At 38.5% G+C, this 18,060-nt stretch overlaps 1 protein-coding gene across 5 annotated transcripts in view; it reads left to right on the top strand.

The window, feature by feature from the left end:
• Positions 1-13,219, top strand: part of LOC131251485 (probable serine/threonine protein kinase IREH1) — a 70,206-nt gene extending 56,987 nt beyond the window's left edge. For 2 of the 5 annotated variants that reach the window (XM_058252225.1, XM_058252223.1), the window contains exons 12-18: positions 4,956-5,044; positions 10,036-10,087; positions 10,732-10,788; positions 10,897-11,070; positions 11,156-11,215; positions 12,394-12,575; positions 12,954-13,219. In XM_058252225.1, coding sequence (XP_058108208.1) covers positions 4,956-5,044; positions 10,036-10,087; positions 10,732-10,788; positions 10,897-11,070; positions 11,156-11,215; positions 12,394-12,477 — 516 coding nt within the window. In that variant the 3' untranslated portion in view covers positions 12,478-12,575; positions 12,954-13,219. Of the gene's footprint in view, positions 1-4,955; positions 5,048-10,035; positions 10,088-10,717; positions 10,789-10,896; positions 11,071-11,155; positions 11,216-12,393; positions 12,576-12,935 lie in introns of those variants that run through there. The other 3 variants (XM_058252224.1, XM_058252226.1, XM_058252227.1) reach the window with 3 other exon arrangements.
• The last annotated feature ends 4,841 nt before the right edge of the window (positions 13,220-18,060 follow it).

The following is an 18,060-nucleotide window of genomic DNA, read 5'->3' as shown; positions in this document are numbered from 1 at the left end:
CAAGTCCATCTTTAGACAATCTTGCTTTTGATTCTCTCTCTAGAGGAAGCTGAGGCTTTTGAGGTTCCCATCAGCTTGGAGGAAATCAAAGCTGCCATTTTGGACTTGGGGAGGGTTAAAGCCCTGAGGCCAGACGAGTTTCCAATAGTTTCTTCTTCTTCTTCTTTTTTTCAATCTTTTTGGGCTCTTAAATCGAATCTTTTGGATTTTGCTGCGGAGTTTTATGATTTGGGTAGCATTGCATCTAAATTAGGATGTTCTTTCTTGGTTCTTATTCCCAAGCCAAAAGGTGTGGATAGCCTTAAGAACTTCAAACCTATTAATCTGATAGGGAGTCCTTATGAAATCTTAGCTAAAATTCTTAGTTAGAGAATCAAATTGGTTCTTTATAAGGTTATCTCACTCTTCCAGTGTGTGTTTGTAGCCGGGAGACGGATCCTTGAGAGGGCCCTCATTGTGCATGAATGTTTGGAGTTTTGTCTTAAGGAAGGGATGGAGGCTATTATTTCTAAACTGTACCTTGAAAAGGCTTATGGCAACGTAGATTAGTCATTTCTTGATTACATGTTAAATCGTATGGGTTTCAATGTCAAATGGAGGAAATGGGTTCATGCTTGTGTCTCATCAGCTAAACTCTCGGTGTTGATCAATGGATCCCCTTTTGGTTTTTTCAAATCTTCTTGGGGCCTTCATCAAGGAGATCTTGTTTCTCCATTTTTGTTTATGGTGGTGGTTGAAGCCTTCAGTAAAATGTTATCTAAAGGTATCTAAAGGTATCTAAAGGTCTTTTTAGAGGTTTTCATGTCCCCAATTTACCTTAGGAGATTAACCATCTCCAATTTGCAGATTACACACTTATTCTGTCAAGCTTCTGAGCTCATGGTGTACAACTTGTGGATAGCTATCTTGTGGTTTGATGTGATATTAGGCCTTAAAATTAATATTGAGAAAAATGAAATCCCGGGTTTTAATATCCCTCAGGCCGAGGTGGTCCAGCTTGCTGAAACTTTTAGTTGTCAATCTAGGTCCTTCCCTTCTTCCTACTTGGGTGTTTCCCTATGTTTGGGAAAGCCAACTTTGCACCTTTGGGACGAGGTGGTTGAGAGATTGGAGAGAGCTTTCTTCGTGGAAAAGTAAGTTGCTCTCCCTAAGTGGGAGGGTCACTCCCATTTAAGCCGCCCTTTCCAATCTCCCTATCTATTTCTCGACTCTTTTTTAGTGTCCTAAGTCGGTTTTGGTCCGGATTGATATGCTTAGGAGGGAATTCCTATGGCAAGTTGGCTCCCCACCAGGAAGTTTCACTTGCTTAATTGGAAAGAAGTTTGTTGTCCAGTAGTGGAAAGGGAAGCGGGCATCAAGTGTCTTGATGTAGTTAATTCGACCATGTTGGGCAAATGGGTGTGGGGTTTTGGGGTCGAGGATTCTAGCCTTTGGAGGAGAATTATTGCTATCAAGTATGGTTCCTCTCCCAGGGGTTGGTGGATTAGGGATTTGTCTCTCTACAGGGCTTCTTTCCTGTGGAAATCGGTGGCTCGAGTTGCTCTGTTGCTTGCTGAGGGTCTAAGTTTTGCTATAGGGGAGGGGACTAGGGTTAGATTCTGGGAGGATGTATGATGCGAAGAGCAAGGTATTCCAAAATAGTAATGGCGGCCGTAACGGCCACCACCGTTACCGTTATGACAAGGGTCGTATTGGCCGTTACGACTGTTTTTTATTTTTTGAAAAAACTGTTACGGGGCCGTTACAACCCGTTTTTCTGTAACGACCGTTTCGACCCCGTGACGTGTAACAGTTGTAACCGTTACTGTTACATAATGGCCGTTACGTAACCGATTTTGAATACCTTGGCGAAGAGCCCTCCCTTTGTCCGTCCTTCCTTGTCCCTGCCCTAGCCAACCTCTGCCCGATAGCTAATATTTCTATTGCAAACCGTTTTTCCGATTAGGTTTCCCGTGCCATGTGGCTTCCTCCTAGCTGCTAGAACTTGAATGATTTCGAATTCATTGATCTGGTGGGCTTTTTATCTCGTTTGCAGGGGATTTCGCCTACTCCTGAAGTGGAAGGATTCCCTGGTTCGGCGTTTCAGCAAGTCCGGAATTTTTTCGGTGCGCTCATTCTACATGAAGTTGTCGTAGGCTATTTCTAGAAGTTGCTCGAGTCATACCGCTTTCCTTTGTTCCTATCGTGCCCCTCCAAAAATCACGACTTTCATGTGGCTAGTTGGAAGTAACTAGATCCTCACAATTGATAATTTGCGGAAAAGATCTATGGTGTTGCCCAATGCTTGTCCTGCCTGTTTGGGCGCTAAGGAGTATGTTAATGGAGGTGGAAATTGACAATCTAGCTGGCCTTCTAGATCTTCTTAACAATGTTACGCCTACAATTTAAGGGAAGACAAGATCCTTCTATCAAAACATCCATCCAGAAAGTTCTCGATGAGCTCTTTTTTTTACTCTCGTTTCCGAGATGCCTCGCCATTCGGGCCCGTGTCACCCTTTTCATCATTGGTTTTGTGGAGCCCCTCACATGGCAGCCTTTGTTCGGTTGGTAGGGCGGAAGAGAATTATCATGATTGACTGACTACCTGCAAAGGAGATCGCATATTCTTCCTCCCAATATTTGCCTCATGTGTATGGATAATGAGGAGTGAATTGATCATCTATTCATTCACTGCCCGCTTGCTACCGGAGTGGACACACTTCCTTATGTCGCTTCATACTGACTGGGTCATACCGAAGACAGTGGAGGAAGTTGCTTTGGGCTTGGCACGGACTGGGCAAATCCGGCAAAGCTACATGGAGATTGTTAATCATGGCGGTGTTCTGGGTCACTCATTTGGGAGGCTAGGAATTGTCGTTGCTTTCAAAATGAGCGGGAGGGTGAGGAGGCCATTTCTAGAGTTTAGGGGTCTTATTTTGGGGTTGGGTGGTCTGTGTATGTAAAGGCAGCTTTGGCTGGCCATAGCTTTGGGCCTTTTTTATTTTCTGCTTTTGGGTTGTATTCTTCCCTCGCGTTTTCACGAGCTTTTTAATAAAGTTTTGTTGTTACCTCTAAAAGAAAATGACCTCCTCTTCATTTATTGTTCTTTCTCCTGGGTTGTGTAGTCCGGTATCCTCCATTCCGCGAATATGTGCTGGCCTAGTTTGATTGAAGGTTTATTCCGTTCTTGGTGTTCTGGTGAGGGTGGCTCTCTTGGGACTTCTAGATGGAGGATTCCATTGCTGGCCCTTTTGTGGTCAATTTGGCTTGAAAGAAATGATCGTTGCTGCTGTAATTTGAGTGGTTCTGAGATTGGGGTTTGTAATTGGGTTGCCTTGTTTATTAGGGAATGGGTTCCTTGATCCATTTCGAGGGTTGGTTAGGTAGGGCTGCGCTTCCTTCTTGTATTCTAGTTTTGTTCTTTTTTCTTTTCTTTTTGGTTTTGTTCTCCTTTTGGTTTTCACCTTTTAATAGTATTGCATCATCTTTCCAAAGAAAAAAAGAAGAAGAAGAAATTATCCTTTGTGAAGCATCATGTTCTTAATTTGGCATCACAAAAGTGATTCTAAGATGTTCTGAAGCTATATTGGGCCTTCAAATTAATGTTAGTAATGGTGCCATAACCAGGATATGCATGTAAAAGAATGAAGCAGACTCATTACCATCCTCTGTGGGTTGCATTTATCACTTCCATGTGGAACTTGATTCAGAATCTAACAGTTGGCCCAGTTCTGGTGTACATTTAAATTTTGTAGTGGGGAATTAGATGTTAGATCTGTAATACTTTTGTTTGTTACTCTGTACTTTGCTTCACTTTATTATAACATTTAATTCTGATTGATTCATATATGTCAATTTCGCTTGTTTGAGGTTCATTTTCCATACTTGAATAGAGCATTCAGCATTCTGGCCATTCTGGTGTTCCACTTCAGTGAAGATCCACAAAAAGCAAATAAATAATAAGAAAAGGACATACTCTATTTACCTGATGAGTCTCTGGTATTTCTAAAAGCTCAGTTAATTGAGAAGTTTTATTCCTTCAATGCATCTTGATAGGCCAAGATGACCTATAAAAAACAATTTACAATGTCTTATAGGACACATTTCAGTTGGAATGGACCAAAACAAGAAAAATAGAACAAAAGTCGACTAGAGTAGGAGCTGAATACATCTTCTTAACTGTACAGGCAATACCTGTACCAGTTCTTTTGATACAAATGTTAATTATCACTGAAAAAGATGGAAAATGATAAATAATGCCTTTTTAATTATCATTACTGCAATTTCTCAGGCATTCCTTAGATTAGCCAAATCATATTTGGAGATCTCGCCTTTCCTCATTCATCATCATCATAGCCTTGTCCTGGCTATTTGGGGTCGAGTTATTTAATGATTGCATGGTGATACCTGATGTAATACTCCTTTTCGCAGCCTGGGGACAGGCTGGCACATCTCTTCCAGGTGGAGTCAAGGTAAGAAATAGATGGTTAAGAAAGAAAAAAAAATGTCTAGGGTTAACAGTAAAAAAAAAATCAAATAACTGTAGTTAGGAATTCCGGTATGGAGGATATTTTGGTGTATTGTCTATCCATGGTGAGATCCATCATAATATGCAAGGTTTGGATCACTGAACTATGAGCCTTACACAACTGAAGAACCAAACATCATTTCTTCCTTTTTCTTGTAAGAAAATTTGAGAAAACAACTGCTAGTAATTTCCTTGTGAAGCATTTCAGGGAAAAAAAATCTTGTGAGTATGCTTGTATTTAGCTTACGAACCAGCCATGTACTTTTGGCAAATGTAATTATGTAGTCATGTTTTGGATCTCAAAAACCTACTCAAATTGTAGAACTCCACAACCCATCTTAGAGGCATTCTGCAGTTCTTTATTTTAATTGTTTGGTGGTAGTTTTTTTTATTCAGACAATTTAGAATCATGATTTCTTTCTTACCATTGTGTCATGTTCTCATACAGAAAATTTTCGACAATATACTCAATCGTACAATACCTTGGCCTCGGGTACCTGAAGAAATGAGTTATGAAGCAGAAGATCTAATTGACAAGTAAGACTAGCGATTATCCTAGTGATTATCCTTGTCATTTTATTTCAATTTTCTTAGAGATGCTTTGGTTTGTACTTTACCAGAAAGTAATACATATAATTTAATTTGATTTAATTCCATCAAGGGACCTTTGAAGGTGTAGCCCTCACTTGCAAGTTTTGACAATTTGGTCATCTTCCTGTAGAAATGGCTGACCTCATGTCCGATCGTTAAATAGACTTAAAAGTTGTCTACACAATAACTTTGTTCCTTCTAGAATTGTAATACTTCACTCCATTTCACTAAAACTCCCTGTTTCTTGAAATTTTGTTTCCTTTCTATTTTTATTAAAAAAAAAGGTTTGACAACTGGGCCTGGCAAGATAAATACTGCAGTAATAGCCTAATAACTTGATGAACTGAACTGACTCTGTATCTTGTCTGAGCTGAATTGTCTTGTCAGGTCATGAGTAAAGTTGAATTGACTACACATCTTGTCCAGAAACTAGGTTATTATCATTATTATATTTTTTTAGTTGATTGAGTTTGTGCTTGGTTGTACAAAACTAGGATGCAATGGAAAATGAATTTTCATTTGTTCTCCAGTTATCTGGGTCTTCAAGGGTTTCAACAGCTTGAAATTTATATGAACGCCATCAAAACCATTCTCTACCCTGTTTCAAACCCTAGCGTATTTCCTGTTTCAAGTTGTTTTGTGATTTAACTACCCTAATATGTTCTTGACTTCCAATCTTCAAGGTGATCTTTTGTGGTTGTGTGTGTAAAGTTATTACCAACTGTATCTTTCAAAAACAAAAATAGTGGAAAGAGAGATGGAATAGAGAAGAAGAAAGATAGGAGGAGAATGTAGAGAGAAGAATATGGGCTGAAGTTAAGATTCACACTTCCCTCTCCTTTTATATTACGGTAGTTTCATAGTTACAGAAATGCCATTAATAACAAAATGAAAATCCCATCTATTTCCCGGACCAAAATAACCCATTTAAGTGGGCCTATGTAGGTCCATATTACATCCAATAACACTCCCTCTCAAGCTCGAGAAATCTTGGAATATATATATATATATATATATATATATATATATATATATATATATATATATATATATATATATATATATATATATAGCCTGAGTGGAATGAAGAGCCTTAGTGAACATATCAATAAGTCGCCCATGAGATCGAACATATGTATTAGAGATTTTGCCACTAGAAACTTTCTTATGTATGAAGTGACGATGGACTTGGATGTGTTTAGTTCTTTTGTGATAGACCAAATTGTTAGCTATGTATAAAGCAATCTGTTTGTCACAAAATAATTGCATAGGTAGATGCACTATAAATCCCATTTCTTGCAACAAATTATTGATGTGGCCCATCAGAAATACCTCTACAGATGTGGTCCATTGTAAATAATTTGCTCCCTTAAGTTTGGTGGATGTGATCTGAAGATTTACAAACTCAGATAGAGGCTAAAGACTAGTCTTTGCTTCATTCTTGGCATCCATATTTGAAAGGGAAATCAAACAAAAAAAGGGAAGAACTTATAACTTTAACATATCCAACATGAATCTTAAAAGAAAACATATATGGTATATCAAAGAACATGATCAATAGGTAGCATCACTTGCTTCAAAACTTGCTCACGTACACTTGCTCTTTAGTCCTCTTGCCACAACCAACTTTCACACGTACCTTCATGTTTAAATATGACCATAGATCTGACCAATACGCGATGGCCCAATTTGGTCCATCACAATGGTTATATATGAAAGTGGGCCTCACAGGTATTCAAGGGACATGAATACACAACCCACCATATGGTGGTTCAACAACGATGAGAGAAGATTTGTGTAGATCAGCCCTCAAACGATTTAAAAATCCACCTTAAAAAAATAGAAGAAGAAGAAGAAACAGAAGAAGAAAATAAACGTCAAGCTAAGAGGGAAAAACAAATCCCATATCTAGTCTATGATACCATGTAAACTTGATGAGAGAGAGAGAGAGAGAGAGAGAGAGAGAGAGAGAGAGAGAGAGAGAGAGAGAGAGAAGAAGATAAAGAGAAGGGTTAGGGTTTGGAATGACACACGTTCCCACCCCTCCCTTTTATATTAAAGTTTACGAGTAATGATGAATACATCCTTTAAGTAACAGAAGCAAAAATACCCCCTATATCCTTAAATAACAAATGCAGGAACACCTAATGGAAATAAGTGCGCTATATAGTGGTACAACCCACACTCGTTAACAGTATTCACCCAACAATTTATCTCCTTGGTGAAGCTTGAATATTTCTTCATATGACTGATAAGTGCGACGGATGTTTTTATCAGATGAATACATCTCTCGTTGTGCATCCCATACTTCCTTGGCCTATTCAGAAACATGACAGTTGCACTTATGGAGGGTTCCGTACTATTCTATAACTAGGTCATAATTTGTTTGTTTTCTTGGATCCATTGGTCATAAGTAATGGATTCTTCATGGATTGTGAGAACAACTTGTATTGACTTAGATCACTGTAAATAATTTATCCCATTTAACTTAATAGAGGTTTTCTGGACCCCTAAATAAATTAGATGGTTTTATAAACCCATATTTCAGGTCACTTTTTATTTCCACAACAAATAAAAGAAGAGTACTCCAGAAGTATAAATGTGTGTTGATCTAGCACAATCGATGAGCACTACACTTCACACAATGCACATCTCCCCTTAGATAGAAGAACTAGCCCACAAGTCCACTACTTCCAAGCGGCCACGAAGAAATATACTTAAGAACATGGCATCCAACACGAGCAAACTGGCTACGCGTTTGCAATGATCACACATGAGGTGATATCATTCAAGAAGTCAATGTCTTCATTCCCCTACTCACACAGACCATTACAAAAGGCCTGACACACGAAAAGAAAAACCCCAAGGTTTATTAAAAAAAATTCAGCACAAGCAAGGTAAGGGATACCAATGGATAAATGAAAAGAAGAAATAAGGGGGGGGAGGAGAGAGAGAGAGAGAGGGCTACGTTGATGAAAGTTTCATAATTACACAGAAATTCCATTTAATAACAAAAGCAAAAAATCCCCTCTGTCCTAGACCAAAATAACCCATTTAAGTGGCTTTTGTAGGCCCATATCATATTCATTAACACTAACTAAAGCGAACAAAACCATATGGTTCAAAATACGCTCTCTAGTACCAACAACAGTCATGTGATGCAAGACGGAATGATCTAACCTAATATGATGCCATGAAATTAAAAGATAGATTAACTAGAGTAATGGAGCAACAAAATAAAGCTAATTTATCATAAATTCAGAAATTTCATATTCATGACATGTCCAAATTCAAGCCTATGACAGTCCCGCAATGCAAATCTCATAAATTACTGATTAATTGGGACTTATGGGAGATAAAACCCCCATCCCAGCATAGGGTTAAATCTAAATTCAATGGAAATCATGTGTCTTGTAAGAGTTTTGACGTGTTATGACTGTTTAAAGGCTAGGGAATGTGGGAAATGGGTTTGGGTATCTAGGCTTAGATGAATTAGGGTTTGGAACCTTAGGGTTGAGGTTTTGGGAGGTTTCAGGTTAGGATTTCAGATTTTGGGTTTAAAGGATTTAGGAATTAGGGTTTCTAGAATTGGGAATATGCGTTTCAGGTTGTGGGAATTAAGGATTTATGATTTGGACAATGGATTTTCATATTTTGGATATAGGTTATCTAGGGTTTTGATAAAGGGGTTGAAGATTAGGATTTTGAAATTTAGGATTTGTGGATTGGGGTTTGGGATTCTAGAATCTAAGCTAGGGTTTTAGGGAAACAAGAAAATTTAAAGAAGAGAGAGATTGGGGAGACTAGAGAGAGAAAAGAGAAGAGAAGCGGAAGATACTACCCTGTTGAGAAGAGAGAAAAGTAGAAAAGATAACCAGGGAATCGCTCACTGTGGCTTCGCACCACCAATCCAATCACAGGATGAATTTTTTGCCCAATCTCAAAGCAAAAGGAGAGAATTCTCTTTCATTTATAGCATGCATAGTGGCTAGGGTGGGGACGTCCAACCCTTTATAGTCTTAGAAACAACCTTTTTACAAAAAGACGCTCTCAGATGTGATTCTCAACATAAGGATGCTTAAAGAATTAAAAGTTGTTCCTAACTCCCTAATCTTAACACCAATATGAGCCATACAAAAAATAAAGAAACATGTAAAAAAAATAAACAACTAAACTATTCCGCGGCCCATGGGGGTCCACGATTAAGATGTCCAATGATGATAATCCAACCGTTAGAATGGTCCATGGTCAAAATCCAAAGGTCCGATGTGTCCATCAAGTTCCTATATGCAGCCCACCTGCATCTTCTCATTGTGGGGTCTTCAAAGATGCATGAACATGCATGTGGGGTCTTCCAACGTGGCTATGAATGTGAATTGGGCTAAGTGGGCCCCATGTACTGGTCGTCTAGCCATAAGGAGACTGGCTTAACCCCCCTCTAGTATAGTGCTCGGATGTCCTCATCATCATGCCTTCAATATGTTGAAGATTTAGTTTCTTTCATTCTTTTCAAATTCCCAAAGGTAGTCCATATTCAAGATCAAAGGTTCAGGATCTTCTGATATGTGAGGTTTCTGGGCAACCCTATCCACAGTGGACCCATCAGAAAACATCTGGATTACCGAACCATGGGCTGCAAATGCATGGGCTGTTGAGGCTGAGCACCCATTTTCCTTAAAGCATGGAAGACAAATTCATCTTTGTCATGTTATATGTGAGGTGAGGTTTGTTTCGAAGGCCTGCCAGATCCGGCTTCTGCAGCCTTTGTAAACAAATGGGAATTTGAATTTGTGGTACTGCATTTGTTCCTGGGATCTCATGTTCTTGATTTTGTGATAGCTGTTTCTATATCTAGTCTTCTGCTTTTGTTCCTTTCCTTCTGTAATGTTCCTGTTGCTCTGGAATTGGAATTTCAATATGCATTCTCTATGTTCTAGATTGTTGGCAGAAGATCCTCATCAGAGACTTGGAGCCAAAGGTGCTTCAGAGGTATACTTGTTCTGTGTAATGAAACTAATCATCATGTCACATCAATGTGTCCTGTAATTCAGGAGGAACTATATGATTACCTGAGGATATGCATACTATCGATCCCGAGTCTGTAGAGTGGGTTATGGTTGGATGATCCAATCCATTGATCTGAGGGACCCTCACCCTACTGTGGATAGGTCACACCTAAAATCTTCTGATTGGACAATCCCTACCTCGTCATTGGAGGCTGGAATGAGCCAAACCTCAGTTGGTTTGCGCCCATATTTTAAACTGGACACTCTGGGCTTATTGAGCCATGCTAGTTGTTTGGCCCGGCCCAGCTCATTAACAGCCCTACCTCCACCGGTGGCCTACTAGGCTGTTCAGAAAATTATGTTGGTGGTCCACTTGCTACATAAAAAAAGGCTGAAGATTTGATGGTAGGATGTTTAATCTGGGAGATTTTTGGGGGCATATGCCCATCCAGAGTAAGGCAAATCAGATGGGCAATCTGGACCACCCAACCTTGTGCCCCACTTGTACATAGTCTACAGACTCAAAACCTGATGTTACTACTTTTCATATCCTCATGTCATAGTCTCCATGATGTCCAGCTATTCCTACTAAGATATATCAGTCCTCAAATAGAACTTGTGACCCAGGTGAAGCAACATCCATTTTTCAAAGATATCAACTGGGACACGCTCGCCAGGCAAAAGGTGACACCATATTTACATGTTTTAGTTCTCCCCTCCGATCTATATGCGCATTTATGCAACACTAACACTAAGCATATTTAAACCATGAAATTGCCACTGCTTTCACAGGCCGCATTTGTTCCAGCTTCAGATAGCGCACTTGATACGAGCTACTTCACTAGCCGTTACTCCTGGAGCCAGTCCGATGATCGTGCTTATGCAGGCAGTGATTCAGAGGATTCTGGTGACAGCGACAGCATGAGTGATAGCAGCAGTTGCATTAGCCGTCGTCAAGATGAACAGGTATTGAACTTATAACTCATCATTCTTGCATATGTTATGTATACCATGCAAATAACTTATATGGGGTGGTATTCATTGCAAACAGGGGGATGAATGTAGAGAGCTTTTTGAACCTGGCTACTCGTTCAGTAATTTTTCATTTAAGGTATGATTGTGCTTGGTTGTATTGAGTTCACAGCCCCACCCTGTTCGGCATGGCTGGAAACAAGCAACAAGATGTTCTTTTTTTTTCTTCTTCTTTCTTTCAACAATTGCATGTGCTTTTGGATTTTGCATCAAGCGCACACCAAACATCTTCACTGTAAGCATGGCACTTTTAAGGTGGTACTTGTACAAGGGATCAGGACCATTGATTTGCTGAGCTATCGTGTGGATGGGAAATGAAAAAGCAGGTCATTTGGACCACAGTAGCTATTTGATCACTTGTAACTGTACAGTTAAGAGTCGAGCTTCAGTCCACATTCAAGTAGTAAACTCACAATGATGGGCTGGTCAGGATTATCCAATTATCCAATTACAGTGATTTTTGGATGGGCCTATCCTTGTGGTGGCCTGCCAGATCAATGGTCTCTCTCACTATCCATGTCTAGCTTATCAATAAAAAGAAGGAAAAGAAGAAGAAGAAGAGAGTAGGAGCAGTAGGAGGAGCAGGACCATAGCAGCAGGTGAAAGAGAAGAAGAGCGATCAGAAGAGTTTAGTTGTGGAAATCATCTATCATATTGAATATCCATCCCACTGGCATTGTGGGGTGCATCCAAACACACTCTTATTCTTTCTGAACAAGTGTCTAGAAAGCAAGAGCAGCGTAAGTTTGGAGAAACAAATGGCTACCATAGCTCCAAGTCTCCCTCTGATGTGATGAGGTGCACACAGCTTTAGTATCTTAATGGCATATGTGCCATATCAGGGACATTTGTCTGGTGTGGCCCACATTGAATGTGCCCTGGCTGAAAATTAGGCGGCCCACTTGCCTAGTAGTCCACACTTGTGCACTGATTTTGGATTATGTGACATGCATGACCCATGTAAGCATGAGAATAGCCTCTTTTTTTTCTTTTTTTTTGGTGTCAGGGAATTAACAAAAGTGGGGCCCATGTGATGAGCAGCTTGGTTCGTGCTCACTTGTGTCACACTGCTACATGTGAGAGTCCACTACAAAGTGGACAAACTCGTGTTTCCATTCCTCTATCAAGATCATGAAAGCTGTTGTGGATCTAACCATATTTTGGCATTTTTGGGTCACCTTTTTACAGTTCCTTCCATCATCTCTCATTGGCTCATCATGAATCCTGTGTTTCTAATTTGCTGCATTTGATGATCAGAATCTCTCTCAGCTTGCATCAATCAACTATGATTTGCTTGTCAAGGGCTGGAAGGATGACCCCCCGGCGAACCCCAGCTTGTAGTTTATCCTTCTATTCAATACCAGATGGGTTTCTCAATCGGCATGTGAACACGAGGGGCCTATCATTGCCTTGTTGCTTGTTTTGTACAAGTTGTAAATGTAAGGAAACTAAATCTCTGCACATTTGATCCTGAGAAATGCCTTGGGAGTCGTGTCTTCTTCACAGCACATTTGGAAAATCCAGCCATCCATCAGGCGGGGCCTAATGTGAAAATGCCCTCGAACAAAACTCTAGTTGGACCATTTATCAGGTGGCTGCATGCGTACAAGAAAAATGGGCATTCAGATGAAAAAGAAAAGGATAAAAGACAAATAGTCCTTACCCATTGTACACATTTTGCCCACCCGTTGAGTGGACCATACCGATTTTTGCGCCAGGACAATTTCATGGTGGGCCTGTCTTGTAAATGGCCTGGATGTCGCTCACGTATTCACTGTGATGCTTGCTTATGTTTTCAGATATTTTCTCTTTTGCAGAGACAGAAGATCGGAGAGTGGAGATTTCGGGATGTGCCCTTTTCTTGTAGGACACTGCTCTATTATGTAGGGTCCAAATTTTAGTCTTTGAGTTATGTGGTTTAGCCTACTGTACATGAGCCCAGCAATGGGTGTACAATATCAGTTCTTGGCCTTTCGGATGAGGAAACATGGTTCCCTACCCGAGCAGTAATGAGATCACATCCCATTGTTTTACTATCCTTTCCTCAATGAGAAACATGATAGCATCCTTTGCTTTGGTGGAAGCTTTTGCAGAATTTCCCAAGAGGCATTTGGAAAGTCTTTTGGTCCCCATTCGATTGATTCGTGATGATGTGGTTGTCCATCTAAGAATTTCTTACCAAAATGCGCTGTTTGTATGACAATGCTCTAACAAAACGGTGTTTTCTATTCAGCCAATGACTGTGTGACCTGCCTTCTCGACAATCCAAAATGATCATATCTGGATCCAATCATGAATTGATGACTCCCCATGAAAGACTTCTCTGGTTTTTGAGTTTTCCCCATTGAATGAGGTTGCAGGCCATCTATTGAACATTTTGAGCCCTTGGATGAAAGGCCTGGATTCCCAAAAGGTGAGCCCCCACTTATAAAGTCATTGGCAGGTAATGAAATACTTGTGCTGGGATGGGGATCATGAAGGGCATGCTCCTGCTCCTTTGCAGGTGTATTCTGATGCAGAAGGATTCTGCTACATGTGGACCCCATAGTCCGATGATTGAATCTATTGATCGGATGGACTTAAACGTTTATGAAGAAAGTCCTCCAACCAGAAATATTCCATGTTGAAGACCACTACCCTTTGGTACTGTGGCCTAACAGTTGAATAGAATACTCAGCAACAATTGTTTTTATTGAAATTCATCAGAAGAATACTCAGCGAGGCCCGATCCTTTTTGTTGGTTCCCGCCTGAAAGGTTGTACATCTTTGGCTGATTATAAATAAAATTCCTCTTCCGGAAAAAAAAAAAAAATCATCAGAAGGAAGTTCCCTGACAAAGCCTCTGTAAAGTTGACCTCTGTAAAGTTGACACCAACGATTCCAATAGGCAAAAACTATCACCACGACTTGTGATGGTGACAGGCTATTGTGAGGCCCACGTGGTGTGTGGTTCAGATCGACCTCATCCGTTGTGTTTGGCCCCTGGTCTTCATTGTAGGACCCAACCGTCAGGTAGTATCAATTTCATAGTGGGTCACCTTTTTTTATTTTTTATTTTTTATTTATGGCATGGTTTTGTTATGGCCCTCCATCCTAGTGAGCCGTGTCAGATTTATGGACTAGATGGCATTGCTATAAACCTTACCCTTATAGCCGAAAATATTGTACCGCAGTGCATCAATGATATATTGATACACTGATATTTTGAATATATCGTGTAAAACTCTCTAGTATTGCGAAAAGAAAAGAATTTGGAATATATATATATATATATATATATATATATATATATATCTATATATATATATATATATATATATATATATATATATATATATATCTCAAAAAATTAAAGGATTAGATACCGAAAAGGATTTTAACCAGTCCTTGTGAGTTGTTTGAGAGGAGGATTTAGGTAGAAAAAATGAGATAGGAGAGTGGAAATGGGTTGGAAACCAATTAATGAGTTCTTTTTTTTTTCCTTTAAAATGTGTTTTTTTTTTTTTTTTTTTAAAGTTTTAATGGTATATAATCAGTGAAACCAACTTAATCATCCATTAAATTGCGTGTTTTGCAAAGTCAATCATGAATTTTTTTTACCTCCAATTTTCAATTTTGGAGAAAATGGAGGAATTAGGGAAAAGTCTAAAAGTGTTAGCAGGTAGAGTTTTTTAATTAAAAATGTTAATAAATAAATAAACACTATTTTTTAAAAATATTGTATTACACAACCAAAATTGGTTCCTAATATATTTATGTATTGATAATTGTATGTTAATCATCATATCGAGACACTCTTTTATTTATTTTAAAAATACATTTAATTTTTACAAAGAATTAAAAAAAAAAATAACTTAAAAAATATGTATTTTTTAATACATGCACAGTACATTGTAGGATAGATTTAGTGCAACTAATTAATACATTCAATGTGGTAATAAATTATATATATATATATATATATATATTATAGAAATATTTGTGATTTTTTATATTTATTATTTAAATATTTATTTTAAGAACAATTATAAATATAAAAGTATTTGAGATGATACAATTTGGAGTCCGGATCCTCTGTTATATCCTAATGGGGATCCTCTGCTTGTAGCTTTCCTATTGGTCCACGCCATCTATTATTTTTAAAAATAAATAAAGAAAAACAGTTTCAAAAATATTAACAAAAGAAAAATAAAAGGAAAAATAACGGAAGAAAAGAAACAGCCTGCATCGGCTTCTCTCCCAACTCTCCCTCTTCTCTCCCAACTCTCTCTTCGCTCTCAACTTCTCTCCCAACTTTCCCTCCTCCCCCAATATTTTTGTTTGAAACAGAGGATCCAGACTCTCTTCCTCTCCCAACATTTCTTCTTACTACAAATAGAGGTCCAGACTTGTGCACTGTCGAGGCGATTTATGCAGTCATGGATGCATGCCAACGTGGAACAGGTATGTGTGATCTTGGCCATCCAAAACTCCAGTGGTCCATAGAATATATAGGATTTAGGGTTGATTTTTGTCTATTGCTCTTTATAGTGACCCCTTAGATTTATTCAATGTGTTTGTAGATTTATTTGAAGTGTTTTATGTTAGATGATGCGCCGAGTCTCAGTTCAACATTGGTCAGATGTTGATGTCAATATCTCAACATAGTGTGTGTGGCATGATGTTTCTCATGATATGTTTTTCAAGAATATCATGTGTCTTTTAGAATGTGAGATCTTTGGGATAATTGCTTTGGGTTGCATGACTGAATCTCAGGGTTGATTGGTCCTTTGGGCTGCATGACTGAATCTCTGCGTTGATTGGTCTTTTAAGCTGCATGACTGAATCTCAGGGTTGATTGGTCCTTTGGGTTGCATGACTGAATCTCAGGGTTGATTGCTTTTCTTTGCATTGGCTTAATTCTTAAGCGATGGTCATTCACTTTAAAATCTACAGTATGTCTTGTTTGACTTACTTCTTGACATGTTTGTTCTCTTAAACCTGCAAATAGAGACTTTGGTAGCAACCGTTGCAGATGGGTACTAATGTTGCTTGGTTGAAGTGATGTGTGAACAAAGAGGCTGGAGATAGTTATTTGTATTGGCCAAGCTAGGAGTGGACCATATGGAGGATTTTTTTTCTAATGTATTTGGATAATTTTCAACTTGTTGTAAATGTTATATATCTTTTATTGTAAAATCGTACAATATTCGTTTAATATTCATTTGTTATTGTACTGCAACATTCTTTGGGTCTCAGAAAAGAAAATTCACTTCCGAAAGACATGTTCTTATATTTGTAGGAGCAAGTTTAGTATTATGGGTTGCTTTTGGATGTTTGGTTTTAGGCTATCAAAACTATTTTTATATGTAACGTGATGATTTGATTGTATGTATGCATCGATTTGTTTCATTGTTTGTGCAGAAGTTCTCATTGTTGGTAGTTTTGTGCCTTACATTTTAGAGTCTTAGGATCGGGTGTGTAGACTTGGGGACATCTCCTTTATATATCTTCTACAATGCGATTCACTCAGGAAAAATACCCAATAAGGATGACGTAATTTGTGTTCTCTCATTGACACGGTGACACATGGCGCAAGTAAAGATGGATGATGGTATATATGGAACATTGGTGCATGTGGGGCATCAGATAGAGAAGATGAATGGTGGAACATGTGGCACACACATGGGGTGCAACAAAAGATGGAAGGTGGCACCATTTTTTTTCTATTCGGAACCATTTTCAACTTATTGTTGTAAATGTTATATTTTTTATTGTAAAGTAATATAATTGTTGTTTAATATTCATTTTTAATTGTTTTGTGCAACATTATTTAGGTTTTAAACATCTAAAAAAAAAATACATGCTTAAATCAAATATAAATAACAAAAAATATATATTTTTTAACTGGTGAGAAGCACATATATCGGCGTTTTGGTTAAGAGAATTTTATAAGTTGTTCATCGGGCTAAATGTGGTGATTCGGTTGGTTCATACGACGCTTCAACATACTTTAAAAAACGTTTTTTTTAGGGATTTACTGGCTTTTTAAAAAAATTTATGTGTCTTTTAAAGGATTTGATGGCGCTTTTTCAGGATTTACCGGGGACTAGTAGAAGTACTGGAAAAGGCCGCTAGCCGCCAGCAAAACATTTAGTGATGCCCCATTTTTCGGCATTTATTTAGCCACCACAATAACTTTTACCGGCATTTTTGACCACCAGTGATAGTCATTTTTCCTGTAGTGCTATGTGATGAGATTGTACTTGAATATGTAATATCGTAATGTGTAATGTGATGAGGTTATACTTGAGAATGTGAAACAGTTGATAGACATGTGATGAGATTACATTTGAGAATATGATATGAGTGTGACAGTGTGATGAGGTTACACTTGATAATTTGATGCAACCGATGGACCATATGATGAAGTTAAACTTGAGAATATGATTGGTTGTTTGATAGTGTGAAGTAGTTATGCTTGAGAATGTGATATGGTTGATGGACTACGTGATGAGATTGCGCTTGAGGATGTGATATGGTAGTGTGATAGTGCAATAAGGTTACACTTGAGAATATGATACAGTTGATGAACTATATGTGATTAGGTTACATTTGAGGATATGATATGGTTGTGTGACAGTGTGAAGCGTTCCACTGGAGAATGTGATACAGTTGATGGGCTATGTGATGAGGTTGCACTTGAAGATATAATATGCTTGTGTGATAGTATGATGTGGTTACACTTGAGGATATGATACGGTTGATGAACTATATGATTAGGTTACACTTTAGGATATGATATGGTTATGTGGCAGTGTGAAGTGGTTCCAAATTGAATAATGTTATATGGTTAAAGGACTATATAATGATGTTAAACTTGAGAATGTTATACGGTTGATGGACTATGTGATGAGATTGTACTTGAGGATTTATGATATTGTT

This window comes from Magnolia sinica, chromosome 7 (genome assembly GCF_029962835.1).
Source record: "Magnolia sinica isolate HGM2019 chromosome 7, MsV1, whole genome shotgun sequence".
Lineage (NCBI taxonomy): Eukaryota > Viridiplantae > Streptophyta > Magnoliopsida > Magnoliales > Magnoliaceae > Magnolia > Magnolia sinica.
This window is presented reverse-complemented; position numbering and strand designations above follow the sequence as displayed.